This window comes from Callorhinus ursinus, unplaced genomic scaffold (assembly GCF_003265705.2).
Source record: "Callorhinus ursinus isolate GAN/ISIS: 27379988/994484 unplaced genomic scaffold, GSC_fseal_2.0 scaffold77, whole genome shotgun sequence".
Taxonomy (NCBI): domain Eukaryota; kingdom Metazoa; phylum Chordata; class Mammalia; order Carnivora; family Otariidae; genus Callorhinus; species Callorhinus ursinus.
Window position 1 is genome coordinate 3,662,341 of NW_027397139.1, and position 13,673 is coordinate 3,676,013.

At 54.4% G+C, this 13,673-nt stretch overlaps 1 protein-coding gene across 2 annotated transcripts in view; it reads left to right on the forward strand.

The window, feature by feature from the left end:
* Positions 1–1,035: 1,035 nt before the first annotated feature.
* AP3D1 (adaptor related protein complex 3 subunit delta 1) overlaps positions 1,036–13,673 on the forward strand; it is a 39,336-nt gene continuing 26,698 nt past the window's right edge. For both annotated transcript variants that reach the window (XM_025861128.2, XM_073887313.1), the window contains exon 1: positions 1,036–1,372. In XM_025861128.2, coding sequence (XP_025716913.1) covers positions 1,277–1,372 — 96 coding nt within the window. In that variant the 5' untranslated portion in view covers positions 1,036–1,276. The remainder of the gene's footprint in view (positions 1,373–13,673) is intronic.

Here is a 13,673-nt window from a genome sequence, read left to right on the forward strand (position 1 = left end):
ATATTCCTACCTGGAGAGTAAAAGGAGAATTCTAATTGCTCCACATCATTCCGACACTTGGTATCGTCATACTTTCTAATTTTAGCCAACCTCATAGAGGCAGAGAGGCATCTCATTGTCGTTTACATTGGCATCTCCCTGCTAACCAGTGACCTTTCCCTTTATATCTTTTGGCCACGGGGGTGTTTTCTTTTGTGAAGTGCATGTTCGCCTTTTGCCGGATTTGAAGTGGGTTGTTTTTCTCTCCATGATTTGCTGGAATTTCTGTTTTGTTCTGCTTTTTTTCTGCTAACTACATCGTGGATGGCAGTCCTTGCTCAGATATACATACCGCCGCTAGCTTATCCCCGTTCGCGGCTTGCTTCTTCGCTCTCGCGGCAGTGCCTGCCGAGGGCGCCACGTGTCCCCTTCACTGCCTGCAGCCCGCGCCCCCGACGTGCCTGGCGCCCAGCAGGCCCCCACAAATGTCTGCTGAATGAAGACCCCGTTGCAGTTCCAGCTCCGGGCCTCCGTTTCTCCCTGTGGGCATGCTAATTCCCGTCCTGCCCATATCACAGGGTTTTGTTGTGTGAGACACGCAGGAGACCCAGCACCCGCTCAGCGCAGCGCCGGCTCTGGAAATTCTCAAGCCGAGTCAGCTTTGCGATTCAGAAAAGGCGGAGCGGGATTCCCTCCCAGGAACTTGCCTGAGAAGCTCCACGTGGGAGCCCCGCCCACAGCAGACCCCACCCACAGCTGTCACTTCGTCGAGGGGCGGGGCAGGGAAGGCGCAAATGGGGGTGTGGTTAGAACCCGAAATGAGGAAGCGGGTGGAGTTACGGAGGTCCTGACCAATGAGAGGGAAGGGCCCTGAGCCGGAGGGGGCGCGGCTGAGCCGACGGCGAGGGCGTTGTCCGCGTTTCCATTGGGCGGCCGGCGTCGCCGGGGAAACGTGGTGGCCCGGAGGTGGCGGGGCGGGGCTTTCTTGGGAGGCGGGGCTTCCGGGGGCGGACCGCCGAGCCGGAGCGCCCGTCGTCAGCTGACCCGCCGCCATCTTGTCCGCCATTTGCAAGCGGCGCGGCGCGGAGCCGGAGGGGAGCGGGAGTGCGAGCGCGGCCTGCGGAGCAGGTCGTAGCCGCCGCCGCCCCGCGCACAGCCGCCGACCTGGCCCGGGAGTACGCCCCGCCGCGGCAGCCGGCAGCGCAGCGCTCCGCGGGCGGCAAGCGCGGCCCCCGGGACCCCGCACGGCGCCCCGCCGCGGGCCTCCCGCGGCTCGAGCCCGGCGGCGTCCGTCGCGATGGCCCTCAAGATGGTCAAGGGCAGCATCGACCGCATGTTCGACAAGAACCTGCAGGACCTGGTGCGCGGCATCCGCAACCACAAAGAGGACGAGGTGAGCCCGCGCGGCGCGCGGGGCCGGCCCGGCTCTGCCCGACCTCGGCCCCAGTAGCGACCTGGACCCGGCCTCCGGCCCCGGCCTCCAGCGCGTCCCCGAAGCCCCGCTCCCGCCTCGAGCCCTGTCTGCTTGCGACCCGGGCCGCCCCATGCCTCCTCTCGCCCCGAGCCTCAGTTTACCCCCGAGGGCCGAGGACGGCCCCTGGCGGGACCCGAGCCGCAGCTCTCAGGACCTTCCGCCCCTCCCGTGTGTGTCGGATCACCTGGGGGGCTCTGCCGCGGGGTGGCCCCCGCGCCTTCAGGTTACCCGCCGGGTGTGGGACGCCCGCCTTCCTCCTTCCCGCGGGTGTTCGCGGAGGAGACTTGGAAGGGCCCTAGCTCCTGTCCAGGGCTCTGGACCCCTGTGTGGGGACTTTCCGTGCGCCGCCCCCGTTAGTGCGCGTCCGGGTCGCGCTCTGGGGCCCTGTCCGGAATCGGGCCTTGCCTCCTGGGCCCGTGTCCCCGGGAAGGTGGGGCCGCCCCTCCTCGGGAGGGGGGGAGACAGCGGGAGCCCTGATTCAGAAGACGGAAGCCGCCGAGGGATCCTGGGCTGGGGAAGCCGCAGTCAACTGGAAACCCCAAAGGCAGGGCGAGGGGAAGGTTTTCCAGAAGTAAAACCGTAACCGTGGGCACCATTTCCTTCCCTCCGCCCCTCCCCCCAACCTGTGACCTAGATTTGAGAGGAATGGGGACAGTTAGTGGCCTTCAGGCCGCTGGCTTCCTGGAGCCCACACTCGCACGAGGGGTCGCGAGCGAGCGCCGCGCTTTCCTAGGGGGAGGGAGCGGCTGCCCTCAGGAGCCGGTCCCACCCCCAGGCTCTCCCGCCCTGCTCGCGATGGCGCCGGGAAGACCCGGCAGTATGGGCTGGGAGGTGCAGAGAAGTCAGGGAATTTGTGGGGAGGCCCTCTCAGCCCCGGTCCGTCTGCCGGGCCTGAGTTCCTGCCGCGCTGTTGCACGTTTTCAGAATGGGCGTGACCTCCCCCAAAAGTAATGGGGTTATTTTAGGTCATTTCCATCCTCCTTTCCTTCCCCAGCTGCTCCTGGGTTTTGCCTGGAGTTAGAAGCTCTGGCCAGCAGCGTTGGTTACATTGTGTATCTCAGTCCTGGACCTCAGTGTCTTTGACTCGGAGAAGTAGCCGGTTGGGCTGGATTTTACTTACCCAGAGTGGCCAGGCGAACGTGGAACAGGTTCACACCCTCAGGTTTCTTGTGTGCCCTGGCCGACCTCCTGATTGTTCTCTGTTAGTGGCTGTTAGTGAGCAGCCTGTTGTGGGATTCCCGGGAGGGACCACGGTCCTTACTGCTTTCCAGGTAGGGCAGCTCGCGTTTAGGGGGATGCCCACTGTCCCTGGGCCGTTCCCCAGGCCGTACTTGATTCATTGAGAATCACTGGCACCATCTCCACCCTTGGGGCCCTTTTAACGGGGGTGTTGGTGGTGGAAGAGGCTGCTGTCGGAAGTCATCAAAGCCAGGGTTCTGTGTGGGTCCTGCCCTCGACCTGTGGGCGATTCTCAGAGGACGCGATGTCTTGGGGCCATGGTCTCCTCACCAGAAGATCGTGGTGATCCGGAGGCTGGTTCCTGAGGCCCCCTTTCTGACTGCAGATGTTCTCTACGCCCCTACACACGCAGCAGAGATGACTTGCTACTCGTCTGGTTCCCCACTCTGTGCCTCCAGTAGGCCCTTCCCTTCTACCCACTGCACCCCAGCAAGGACGTGTGTTTTCTGCAGCGCTCTAGTTCCCTCAAGGTGTACTGCTCATAATAGATTTTAGCTTAAAACTTGTGTGTGGCATCCTACAAATGAGGCTCAACTGGGCCTTGAAGGCCACGTGGAAATGCAGCGTGATTCACAGTAACTTACTCCTGTTGTGTGATGTTGGGAGACGTGCATCCAGGCTCTTGGGCCTATTTGGGTGAGATGAGGAGAGCCTCCCCTATACAGTGGGGTGACAGCCACCTCCCCACCTCACTGTGCGCTTCTGAGGATACAGTGGTGCTCAGATGTGGGCTTCTGTGAGCACCAGACCACCCCACGAAGCTGTCTGCTTGGCTATTCCAAATCTCAGCCTGCAACCCCTTAGTGGGTTGTGAATCCAATTTAATGGGTTATGCTAAAAAAGAAACTAGAAAATCCCAGTCCCTCACGCGCACAGAGTAACTGCTGGTTATTGAAACTTACTTTAGCTGTGTGCATGCGTGTGGATTGGGTTACTGTGGAAACATATTAAAATGAGTCCAAAAAGTTTGAAAAACTGGTCTAATTCATACGTTTCTAGGGTGCTTGAGTTTATTTTTAATCCTTAAGGTATCCTTAAGATAGAGCACAAACAGTGTTGGCAGATAGGGGGAAATCCACTTACGAATATCCTTGCTTCTAAACTTTGGATATGATCGGGGGAAAGACCCAAATGACTTCTAAATTTATTCTTCTGGGTACTCTTCATATTTGGGAGAAAGCTGTTTTTTCAGTCTTTTTAAGCTGTAGAGTCATACCCATAGTTTTAAAAATATGCTCGGTGGTTTGTTTTTTAAGAGATTCCTTTTTTTTTTTTTTTTTTTAAGATTTTATTTGACACAGAAAGAGTATAAGCAGGGGGAGCAGCAGGGAGAGGGAGAAGCAGGCTCCCTCCAAGCAGAGAGCCCCACGTGGGGCTTGATCCTAGGACACTGGGATCATGACCGGAGCTGAAGGCAGATGCCCAACCGACTGAGCCACCCAGGCATTCCCCCCACCTTTTTTTTTTTTAAGATTTTAATTATTTATTTTAGAGTGAGAGAGAGCGAGCATGAGTGGAGTGAAGGGAGAGGGAGGAGTAGACTCCCCGCTCAGTGGGGAGCCTGATGCTGGATTCCATCCCAGCACTCTGGGATCATGACCTGAGTGAAAAGCCCCTGCTCGGTGTTTATTAAAGAAGAAGGGAAAAGCTCCCTCCCTGTAACTCAGTTTGGAGTATATGCTTTGAGGTTTTTTTCTGTGCTTAGAAATCGTGGGCAATTCTGAGTGTCTGTTACGATTCTGTTCTGCATCCTCGGGTTCCCAGCCGGCTCAGTACGTGGAGCCTGCGACTCTTTATCTCGGGGTTATGAGTTCAGGCCTCATGTTAGGCATCATAGAGTTTACTTAGAAGAGATTCTGTGTGCACCTGGCCGGTCAGTGTAGTGGTCCTTACTGCTTTCCAGGGTACAGCATAAGAAGACCTCCCACGGATCTTTAACATGTCCCACTCCCTGGTCTGGACGTGCCCTAGTTTATTTCCCAGCATTTAAGTGGCTTCGCTTCCTTAGGCACGGGCCCTGAGTGGATCTACTAGTATCTGAATAATGTCCACTTGGATTTGCTTGGGTATAAACACTTCCAACCCGTTTAACTGGTGTTTCAGAACTTCATTCAGTTTGCGTAGAGTAGTATTTTGAAATGACATGTAGTCTGGGATTAAGATTGAACTGTATGGAATTGCTGATACTCTGTTGTTTCTGATCTCAGAAATTGCAGTTTCCTGAGGCTCAACCCAGGAGATTGGTGGTGGGGCCCGTCAGGCCATGGAGGCGCATGCAAGACCGGAGTCCGCTCCAGGGACAGTTACTGAAGCACAGGTCGTGTCTGGCCTGGGTCAGGCACTCAGGGCTTTGTGGCTGTTTGTGAGAGGTTCCTTTTATTTAACAACTTCTGAGGAGAATCAGATACTGAGTTTGAACTGAGTTATTTCTTTTTCTTTAATGACATTGGTCATTACCCTAAATCAGGGTCTCCCCCCTCGGCATTGCTGACATTCAGGACTGGATCATTTTGGGGGTGGGGTCTGTCCTGGGCACTGTGGGAGCTGAGCAGCATCCGGCCCCACCCACTCGCTGCCAGGAGCATCTCATCGTGATAACCACAGACATCCCCAGACATTGCCCAGGGGAACCGCTGACCCACATTGATAAGAAAAATCTCCCTAAATTCCCTAATGCTCTTCCCTTCATCCGTGCACCCTATGTCTCCTATATTGTCACCATGTTGTTGGTCCCTGTGATATTGTGAGGTAAGAAATATATATTTTGGTCTTTGTCCCTCGCTGTAGGCACAGAGCTCCTAAAGTCTTTGTCATTTTCTAAACAATAAAGGTATTAGGAACATTCTTGTTTACGTATTTGGTCTCTGCCCCCAGTTCCTGACCCTGAGCTCCTAGATCTGTTGGCATTTTCTGGGTGACAGAAGTGTGTTTCGTTCTAATGAGATGACCTGGTGGGCTCCTGGATGGGAGCGAGTCACCAGAGAGACCATGATTAGAAGCTTGGAACTTTCAGCCCCACCCCTATCTTTGGGGGAGGGGAGAGGGCTAGGGAGGGAATTAATGATCTGTCAGGCATATCCCTAACCTGTGGGGTTGGGGGAGAGTCTTGGTTGGCGAAAGGATCGTGTGTTGGGAGGATGGCAGGGTGCAAAGCAACTCCACAAGGACAGGAGCCCCTACAGTTGGGACTGTTCTGGACACCTCCCTGTGTACTTCTTCATCTGGCTATTGATCATATTGTCTGCCATGTCCTTTATTCTGTACTCAACTGCTAAAGGCAAACAGGTGCTCTCCTGAGATCTCTGAGCTGCTTTGGCACATTAATCGAACCTGAGAGGAGGGGGTCATGTGAACTCCAGTTCATAGCTGGTCGGTCAGAGCACAGGTGACAGCCATCCTGGGCTGGGGGCCAGGGTCAGAGGTGGGGGGCAGTCTCGAAAGACTGAGTGCTGAGCCGCCGGCATCCCTCCCAGGCATGGGAGCCGAGGAAAAGCGGTCCCAGACAGACATGCAGTGTTTTCTAGATTTGCTTCTTTCCTAATCCTTATTCATTGTGAAGTTGTGGTGCATAAGATGTTATGTAGTTTATTTTATTTTATTTTATTTTATTTTTTGAAGTTTTTAATTATCTGCCAGAGAGAGAGAGCGCACACGCACACAAGCAGGGGGAGTGGCAGGCAGAGGGAGAAGCAGACTCCCTGCTGGGCGAGGAGCCCGAGATGCTGGACTGGATCCCCAGACCTGAGCCGAAGGCAGAGCCTTAACCCATTGAGCCACCCAGGTGTCCCTGTGATATGTAGTTTAATTAATATAATTAGCTTAAGTTCTCTGAGTATAATTTCCTTGCGTTGCTTACAACTTTTATCACTGAAATTTGTGTCTCTACACGGTCTCGCGGACTGTTGCCTAAAACATAATTCTCTGGGTCTGGCTCCTTCCTGACGCTTGCCCCTGTAGGGTTAGGGTAACCTGGTGCTCTGTCTGCAGCACTTTATTTACCTGTTTGGCTGTTCTGGACATCTGGGTGGTTTCCAGTCTGGGGCCTTTTATGAACGACTCTCTGGGGTGGGATTGCTGTCCAGCTGCTGGGGGGCGCTGCCCACCTACCGGAGCGCTTTTCCCGGCGCAGGTCCCAGCAGCAGGCGGTGGGAGTGCTCCGGAGTGCATCTGGAATGGACAGGACAGATGGCAGTTCTCACTTCCCCGGCTGAGAACACAGCTAGGTGTGCTTTCCTCAGTGTGTGGCTGTTTGCATTCCTTGTGGCATTGTCTCTTAGGGGCATTCATCGCTTTTCCTGTTTGTGTGGCTGCCCATTTGTAGGGGCTTTTTAAAGGGCCCACTCTAGGCGTGGTGTGTAGCCAGGCCGTGGGTGGGGCGGCTGGGAGGACCAAGGCTGGCATTGGGGTTATGTCTGCATTTGAACCAGCCTCCACGTGGTTCTCGTGTGCACTACAGTTTGGAGCACCCGGTAGCGGTGGTAGAAGGAGGGCAGGGTGACCTAGGTATGCTGGAAGCCAGCTCTTACCTCAGTACTATGGGGGCCACCCTGGGTACTCGATGCCAGGAGCACCCCTGGGGGGCACAGTCACCCCCCCCACACACACACCCCTCTGCTCTAGGAGATCTGCTGGTTAGGGAGTGGGGGCGGGAGGTTGAAGGTTAGGAGGTCTGAGGCTTGCATATGGGCTTCCTCCCCCACCCCCAAGCCATGGACCCCTCCCCTGCTTTGCCCAGGGCCTATGGGACGGAGATGGCAGGCGCTCCCCACCTCACCATCCCTCCCTAGTCTTGGCTCGCCCAGTGCTGCTTGCGTGGGCCACAAATTGGGCCACATGTTGTGATCCTATCCTTGTTAGGCAGGCAGCACCCAGGCTCACAGGTGGGTGCTGGCACCACTGTCCCCACGGGGGGACCCTGGTATGTAGGGTCACGTCCTGCCTCTGCTTGGAGTCTACAGGACAGATGTTCTTTCAGCAGAAGGACTTGGACCTTTGACCTGACTTGGCAGCTCCATCAGTCCGGCTGGGTCTGGGGGGGGGGTGGCACCTGCTGCAGGGAAGAGGGGCTGCTGCTGTAGGACACAGAGGAGCGGGCACAGCAGAAGCCCTGTGAGCATCTGCAAAACCGGAAGCAGGCCCATCCAGGTCCTGTGTGGACTAACACGTGGGGGTTCTGGATGATCCATGGTGATTTTTCCTCTACACAGTCTTACTGAGGTATGATTTACATACCATAGCATTCACCTGCTTTAGCTTGAGGTTCAGCGAAAGTTTTTAAACATTTCATTTATGGGGCGCCTGGGTGGCTCAGTGGGTTAAGCATCCAACTCTTGATTCGGCTCAGGTCGTCATTTCAGGGTCGGTTGTGAGATGGAGCCCTACGTGGGGTTCCTCACTTGGCATGGAGTCTGCTGGAGATTCTCTCTCTCCCCCTGCCTTGCCCCCTGCTCATGCGCGCAAGCACTCTCTCTCTCAAGATAAAATCTTTTAAAAAAATAAAAATAAAAATGTCATTTATTTAAAGTTATCTTTATACCCAATGTGGAGCTTGAACTCCTGACGCTGAGATCAAGGGTCACATGCTCTTGCGACTGAGCCAGCCGGGCGCCCCCAGATTCAGTGAATTTTAGTGTTTGCAGAAGTGGACAGCCGTCAGCACAGTGTCACGTTAGAACATTTCCATCACCCCCGAGAGAAACCCACGCCCATTACAGATGCTCCACCTCCCCTAGTCCCCAACTCCCTTAGTCTGTTTCTGTTTTTTGGTTTTTGTTTTGTTTTAAGATTTTAATTATCCACTTGAGAGAGAGAGCAAGCACCAGCAGGGGGAGCCACAGAGGGAGAGGGGGAGGGAGGAGCAGGGAGCCCGATGCGGGGCGCGATCCCAGGACCCTGGGATCATGACCTGAGCCAAAGGCAGACGCCCAACGACTGAGCCACCCAGGCGCCCCTCTACTTCTGTTTTTATGTATTTGCAGCAAAGGCTTTTGTTTATTATTTTTAAAAAGATTTTATTTATGTATTTTGGGGGGCGGCGCCCAAGCACGGGAAGGAGCAGAGGGAGAGAGAGAATCTCAAGCAGACTCCCCACTGAGCACAGAGCCTAGCTCAGGGCGCCATCCCGTGACCCTGAGGTCACGACCTGAGTGGAAACCATGATTCAACACTTAATGGACTAAGCCCCCCAGGCGCCCCTGCACCAGAGGCTTTTGAATGGTGTTCCCGCCCCTTAGGTGGGCCTTGCCACCCCTTGGGCCGAGGGTGACGTGGGCCAGGAGGGTGATGGGAAAGTCATGATTGACTGTGCACAGGGCCTGGGGGCTGAGTTGGGGGGCGGGGCAGGGCAGGGGCGGGGCTCTCCGGCTTCTGTCCGGCTTCAGCCTCACTTTGGCGGCCGCTGGAACTGTAGCGGGTGTGGGCGTCGGCGTAGGGCCTTTGGGCTTGTGCTTCTCCGGGCCGGTGGTGGCCCGTCTCGGTTGTCGAGGTGGTGGGGTGCAGCCGGGGCCGAGTGAGAACGAGGACGGCAGCCTCCGCCGCTGCTCGCGCCGCGTAGGGTCAGGAGGGCGTCTTCATTTCCTCGCCGACATTCCTGCATTTTTGGGTTATAATGTATTGAAGTGATGGTGACACCAGACCGCAACCAGGTTCTTGTCCGAAGGTGGGTAAAATTGTCCCCACCATGTCCCAGTCGTGATGACTTGAAATTTTTCTGATCTGAGAAATTTGAAAGGCTTGGGACACTGATTTAATTAGATTTCTCACTGGGCCATTCCGTGCACGCTAGGCTCTGGTGGTCCCTACCGCTAGGGGCCCAGAGGTCACAGGACCGCTGGGGCATATGCTCATGAAGTGGGGGGTGTGGGCTCCAAGTCCCTGAGCTGGGGAGCCGGTGGGGCCCACAGCCAACTGCGGGCAGTGACAGAACTGGCCCGTTTGGGACAGTCCAGAGAACCTCTCAAAAACGTCAAGGGATGAAGCAAGTGAGCTGCCCTTCAGCAGGTGAGCAGGTAGGTGGGCTGGTCCATCCGTCCCTGCACATGAGCCATCGAGCCAGGCAGAGACACGGAGGCACCTCAGCGGCACATCCCTGGGTGAGAGCAGCCGGGCTGAGAAGGCCGCACACCGTGTGGTTCCGGGTCTAGGACGTTCTGGAAACGGCAGAACCGCGGAGGGGGAACGAGGATCAGCCATGGCCGGGGTGGGGGAGGGTGACGGGTGGAGCACGGAGCGTCGGCAGGGCCAGGAACTGCTCTTTGCCACGCTGTGATGGTGGACCGCTGTCCGTGACACTCGTCCAAACCCACAGCGTGTGCGGCACCGACAGTGAGCCCTGGCGTCACCTGCGGCCTGTCGTTCACAATGTCCCAGTGTGGGTCCGTCAGCTGTCACAAACATCGGGCTCTGGCGGGGAGGCTGGTCATGGGGGAGGCTGTGCATTTACAGGGAGAGGGGGTCTGGGGGAACTCCACCTTCCACTCTGTTCTGCTCTGAACGTAAAATTGCTCTTAAAACAAGTCCGGGGTCCAGCCTTGGATGGAGCTGCACTCCTCAGAACCAACTGCAGGGCTTTGTGAAACCCACTCTGGGCCTCACCCTGGAGATCCTGACACCACTAGTCCAGGGAGGGCCTAGGAATCTATTGTGGGTTTTTGTTTGACTTTTGATTATTAGATTTAAATAAAGTTCTTCAGAGAACTCTGCAAAGTGGCCAAGGTCGAAATGGTTATTTGGTATTAGACCTGAGGAGTTCCTGTGTAATGGAAGTTTGTGTCCTTTGTTTAAGTTAAGTTCTCTAATAAAGAAGACGATATGGAAAGGGCATGCATTTCAGTCCTTGGTTTGCTCTGTGCTGAAGTGTGAATTTGCACCGAACAGGCTGAGGTATTTGAGAAACTAAGTCATGCTTGTACCTCTCACTTTCTTTTCTTTCTTTCCTTTTTTTTTTTTTAAGATTTTATTTATCAGAGAGCAAGAAAGAACATGGGGGTAGGGGGCAGAGGGAGAAGCAGGCTCCCTGCTGAGTAAGGAGCCCACTATGGGGCTCCAACCCAGGACCCTGGGATTATGACCTGAGCCGAAGGCAGACACCCAAAGACTGGTGGCTCAATCTGTTAAACATCCACCTCTTGATCTCTGCCCAGGTCTTGATCTTATCAGGGTTGTGGGTTCAAGCCTCACATTGGGCTCCACACTGGGCCGGAGTTTAAAACAAACAGACAAACAAACAAATAAACGTCAATGCAGGGCGCCTGGGTGGCTCAGTCATTGGGCGTCTGCCTTCGGCTCAGGTCATGATCCCAGGGTCCTGGGTTGGAGCCCCACATCGGGCTCCCTGCTCAGCGGGAAGCCTGCTTCTCCCTCTGCCGCTCCCCCTGCTTGTGTTCCCTCTCTCGCTGTGTCTCTCTCTGTCAAATAAATAAATAAAATTAAAAAAATAAATCTCAATGCCGTGTAGTCACTTGTATCTTAGACATTAAAATCTTTCTAATTTACATTTTTATTATAATTTTCTGGATTTAGATCATGTCCACATGCCCTGACCAATTTTGTTTTCTTGTTGTAAAAGGGGAGTAGATACTCTGCTTTTTTGTTAGCAGTGTTGTATGTGGATGAGAGATGAGCGTCCTGTGTTCCACTTTCCTTCCTTTACCTTCCCGTGACTCCATGTAAGGTAATATTTAAGTCCTCCTGAGTGAGCAGGAGACAGATTCTTCTCTGTACTTATGACTCCCCTTTTCCTGTCTGTAGGAGCCATGAGCCGTGTGCCTCTTTTCCACCTAAAAATTAATGTTCAGGCAGGGCCTTCCTGAAAGTCAGCCCTGCTTCTGTGAGGCTCATCTGTCCTCCCCGGTGAGTGCTCTGAGGTGCAGGGATGGATGTCACCGGGCTTCATGTGTCCACCTCTACCCCCTGGGGGATGTTGTCTTTGGTAGGGAATGCAGGTCAGCATTTTCCCTGCTGTCACGTGGCCTCCATGGTTTCTGACGACAGCGTGGATCCTTTCTCCCCTGTATGGAGCACGGCGTTTTCCTCTGGCTGCTTTCAGGATTTTCTCCCAGGGCACCTGGCTGGCTCCGTCAGAAGAGCATGTGACTCTTGCTCTCGGGGCCATGAGTTCGAGCCCCGCACTGGGTATAGAGATTATGTAAATAAATTTTAACTTAAAAAAATTTTTTTTCTCCTAATTTTCAATTTTTGGCAGTTTGACTTTGACTTGTCTGGGTGTGGTTTTCTTTTCGTTTTCTGTTCTGGGTGCTGAGCTTCTTGAACCTGTAAATTTATGTCTTTCACCGAATTTGGGGATGTTGTAGCCATTTGTTTTTCAAATATAGTCTCTGTCCCGCCCTTACCTTTCTGGGACACCAGTTACACCTGTTACACCTTGTGGTGGTGGTCCGCAGACCCTGAGGCTCAGCTCATCTTTTCTCAAACTTTTCTGTCCTGGCTGGATGGTTTCTATTGTTCCACCTTCAAATTTGCTGACTCTCTCTCATCTCCAGTTTGCTCTTCAGCCCATTCAGTGACTCTTATTTCAGAAATTGTTTTTCAATTCTAGGCTTTCCATTTGCTTATTTTATATCACTTGAGTTTCTCTGCTGAGATTTCTCCTCTTTTTATTCTTTGTGGGCATATTTTTTTTCTGGTCCATGAGATCATGGTTAGAGTTGTGAAGTTGAAATCTTTGGGTGTTAATTCCATCATTGGGCCCAGCTCAGGGCCAGTGCACCGTGATTGTCTTTTTTTCTTGAGTCTAGGTAGTGTTTTCCTGTTTCTTATTTTGAAGAACTTCGGATCATATCCTGAATGTTGTGACTGGTCTGTTGTAGAGGCTCTAGATTCTGTTCTGTTCTGTGAGAAGTATTGTTTGGGGGCAGTTAGCTTGTCTGGGCTGGAACTCCAGCTCTGCCTCTCTTGTTGTGGGCAGGAGGCAGGTGAAATGTGCTCACTTCTAGCTTTATCCGGCTGTGTGGAGTGAGCCGGGCATGGCTGGCTCCGGGTCAGCTGGGCTTTGGGCTGAGTTTGTGTGCGGAGTGTGGGCACCCCCCACCCTCCTCTGTCTGGGATTTCCTTCCTCACTTGGCAGCCGCTGTGTTAGCTCTAGTCTCTGCTTTCTGGTTCTTGAAGCCAGGAGACCAAAGCCGCAGCGACATGGTGCTGGAGATAAAAGCCAGGATCAGCGTGACGCCCAGTGCCTTTGTGCTTGTTCTCCAGTGCCTCCCACCGTTTTCAAACTGTCTTTGTGGGAGGCTTGGTCTGATGGGAGCCCCTTGGACACCAGCAGCCGTGGACTGTGTGCTCTCCTGAAAGCTGGGCGGGGAAGCCCCTAGACTGTCTGGAAGATGGTTGTGTGCCGGTAGACCGCATTGTATTGATCCAGCAGCAGCAGAACATTCAAGTTTTTTCTCTGGGGCTGTCGCAAGCCATGCTGCTCTGTACGTTCAGGGGGTAGTTTTGTTTGAATCCCTGTTTTTGGTGTTCTTGGGTGTACACCCAGGAGCAGGACTCTGTTTGCCCTTTTAGGAGCTGCCAGGCTGTCTCTCAGCCCCGTCCTCTGTGTGTGAGGGCCGGTTTCTCCAACGCCTGTGACCGCCTTTTTGTTCTCTGCCTTTTGTTCACAGTCGTGATCCGGGACGCAAGAGGAGTCGTCTGTGCGCCGGGCGGGACTACACCTCCCCAAGTGGGATTCAGTAGTTCGAAGCCTATTGGAAGGCTATAGTGACGCTTGTTCCATGGCTCCGACTCATCAAATATTCATAAAACATCTGTGGCGGAGAGACGGCTCGAGTAGCTCCTTTCCCCTTGAGCCTGCGTTTCAGGCCAGAACGGGCTGTGGTCTAGGGGGACGTGACTGGAGGGTGTGAGGTCAGGGTACAGGGCACTCGGAGCAGGAGTCTGCTGTCTGTGCCTGCCATCCGGGTCTCTTGGGAAACGGTCACTCCTGGGATGGCACCGCAGGGGCCAACCATTGAATCTTGCCACC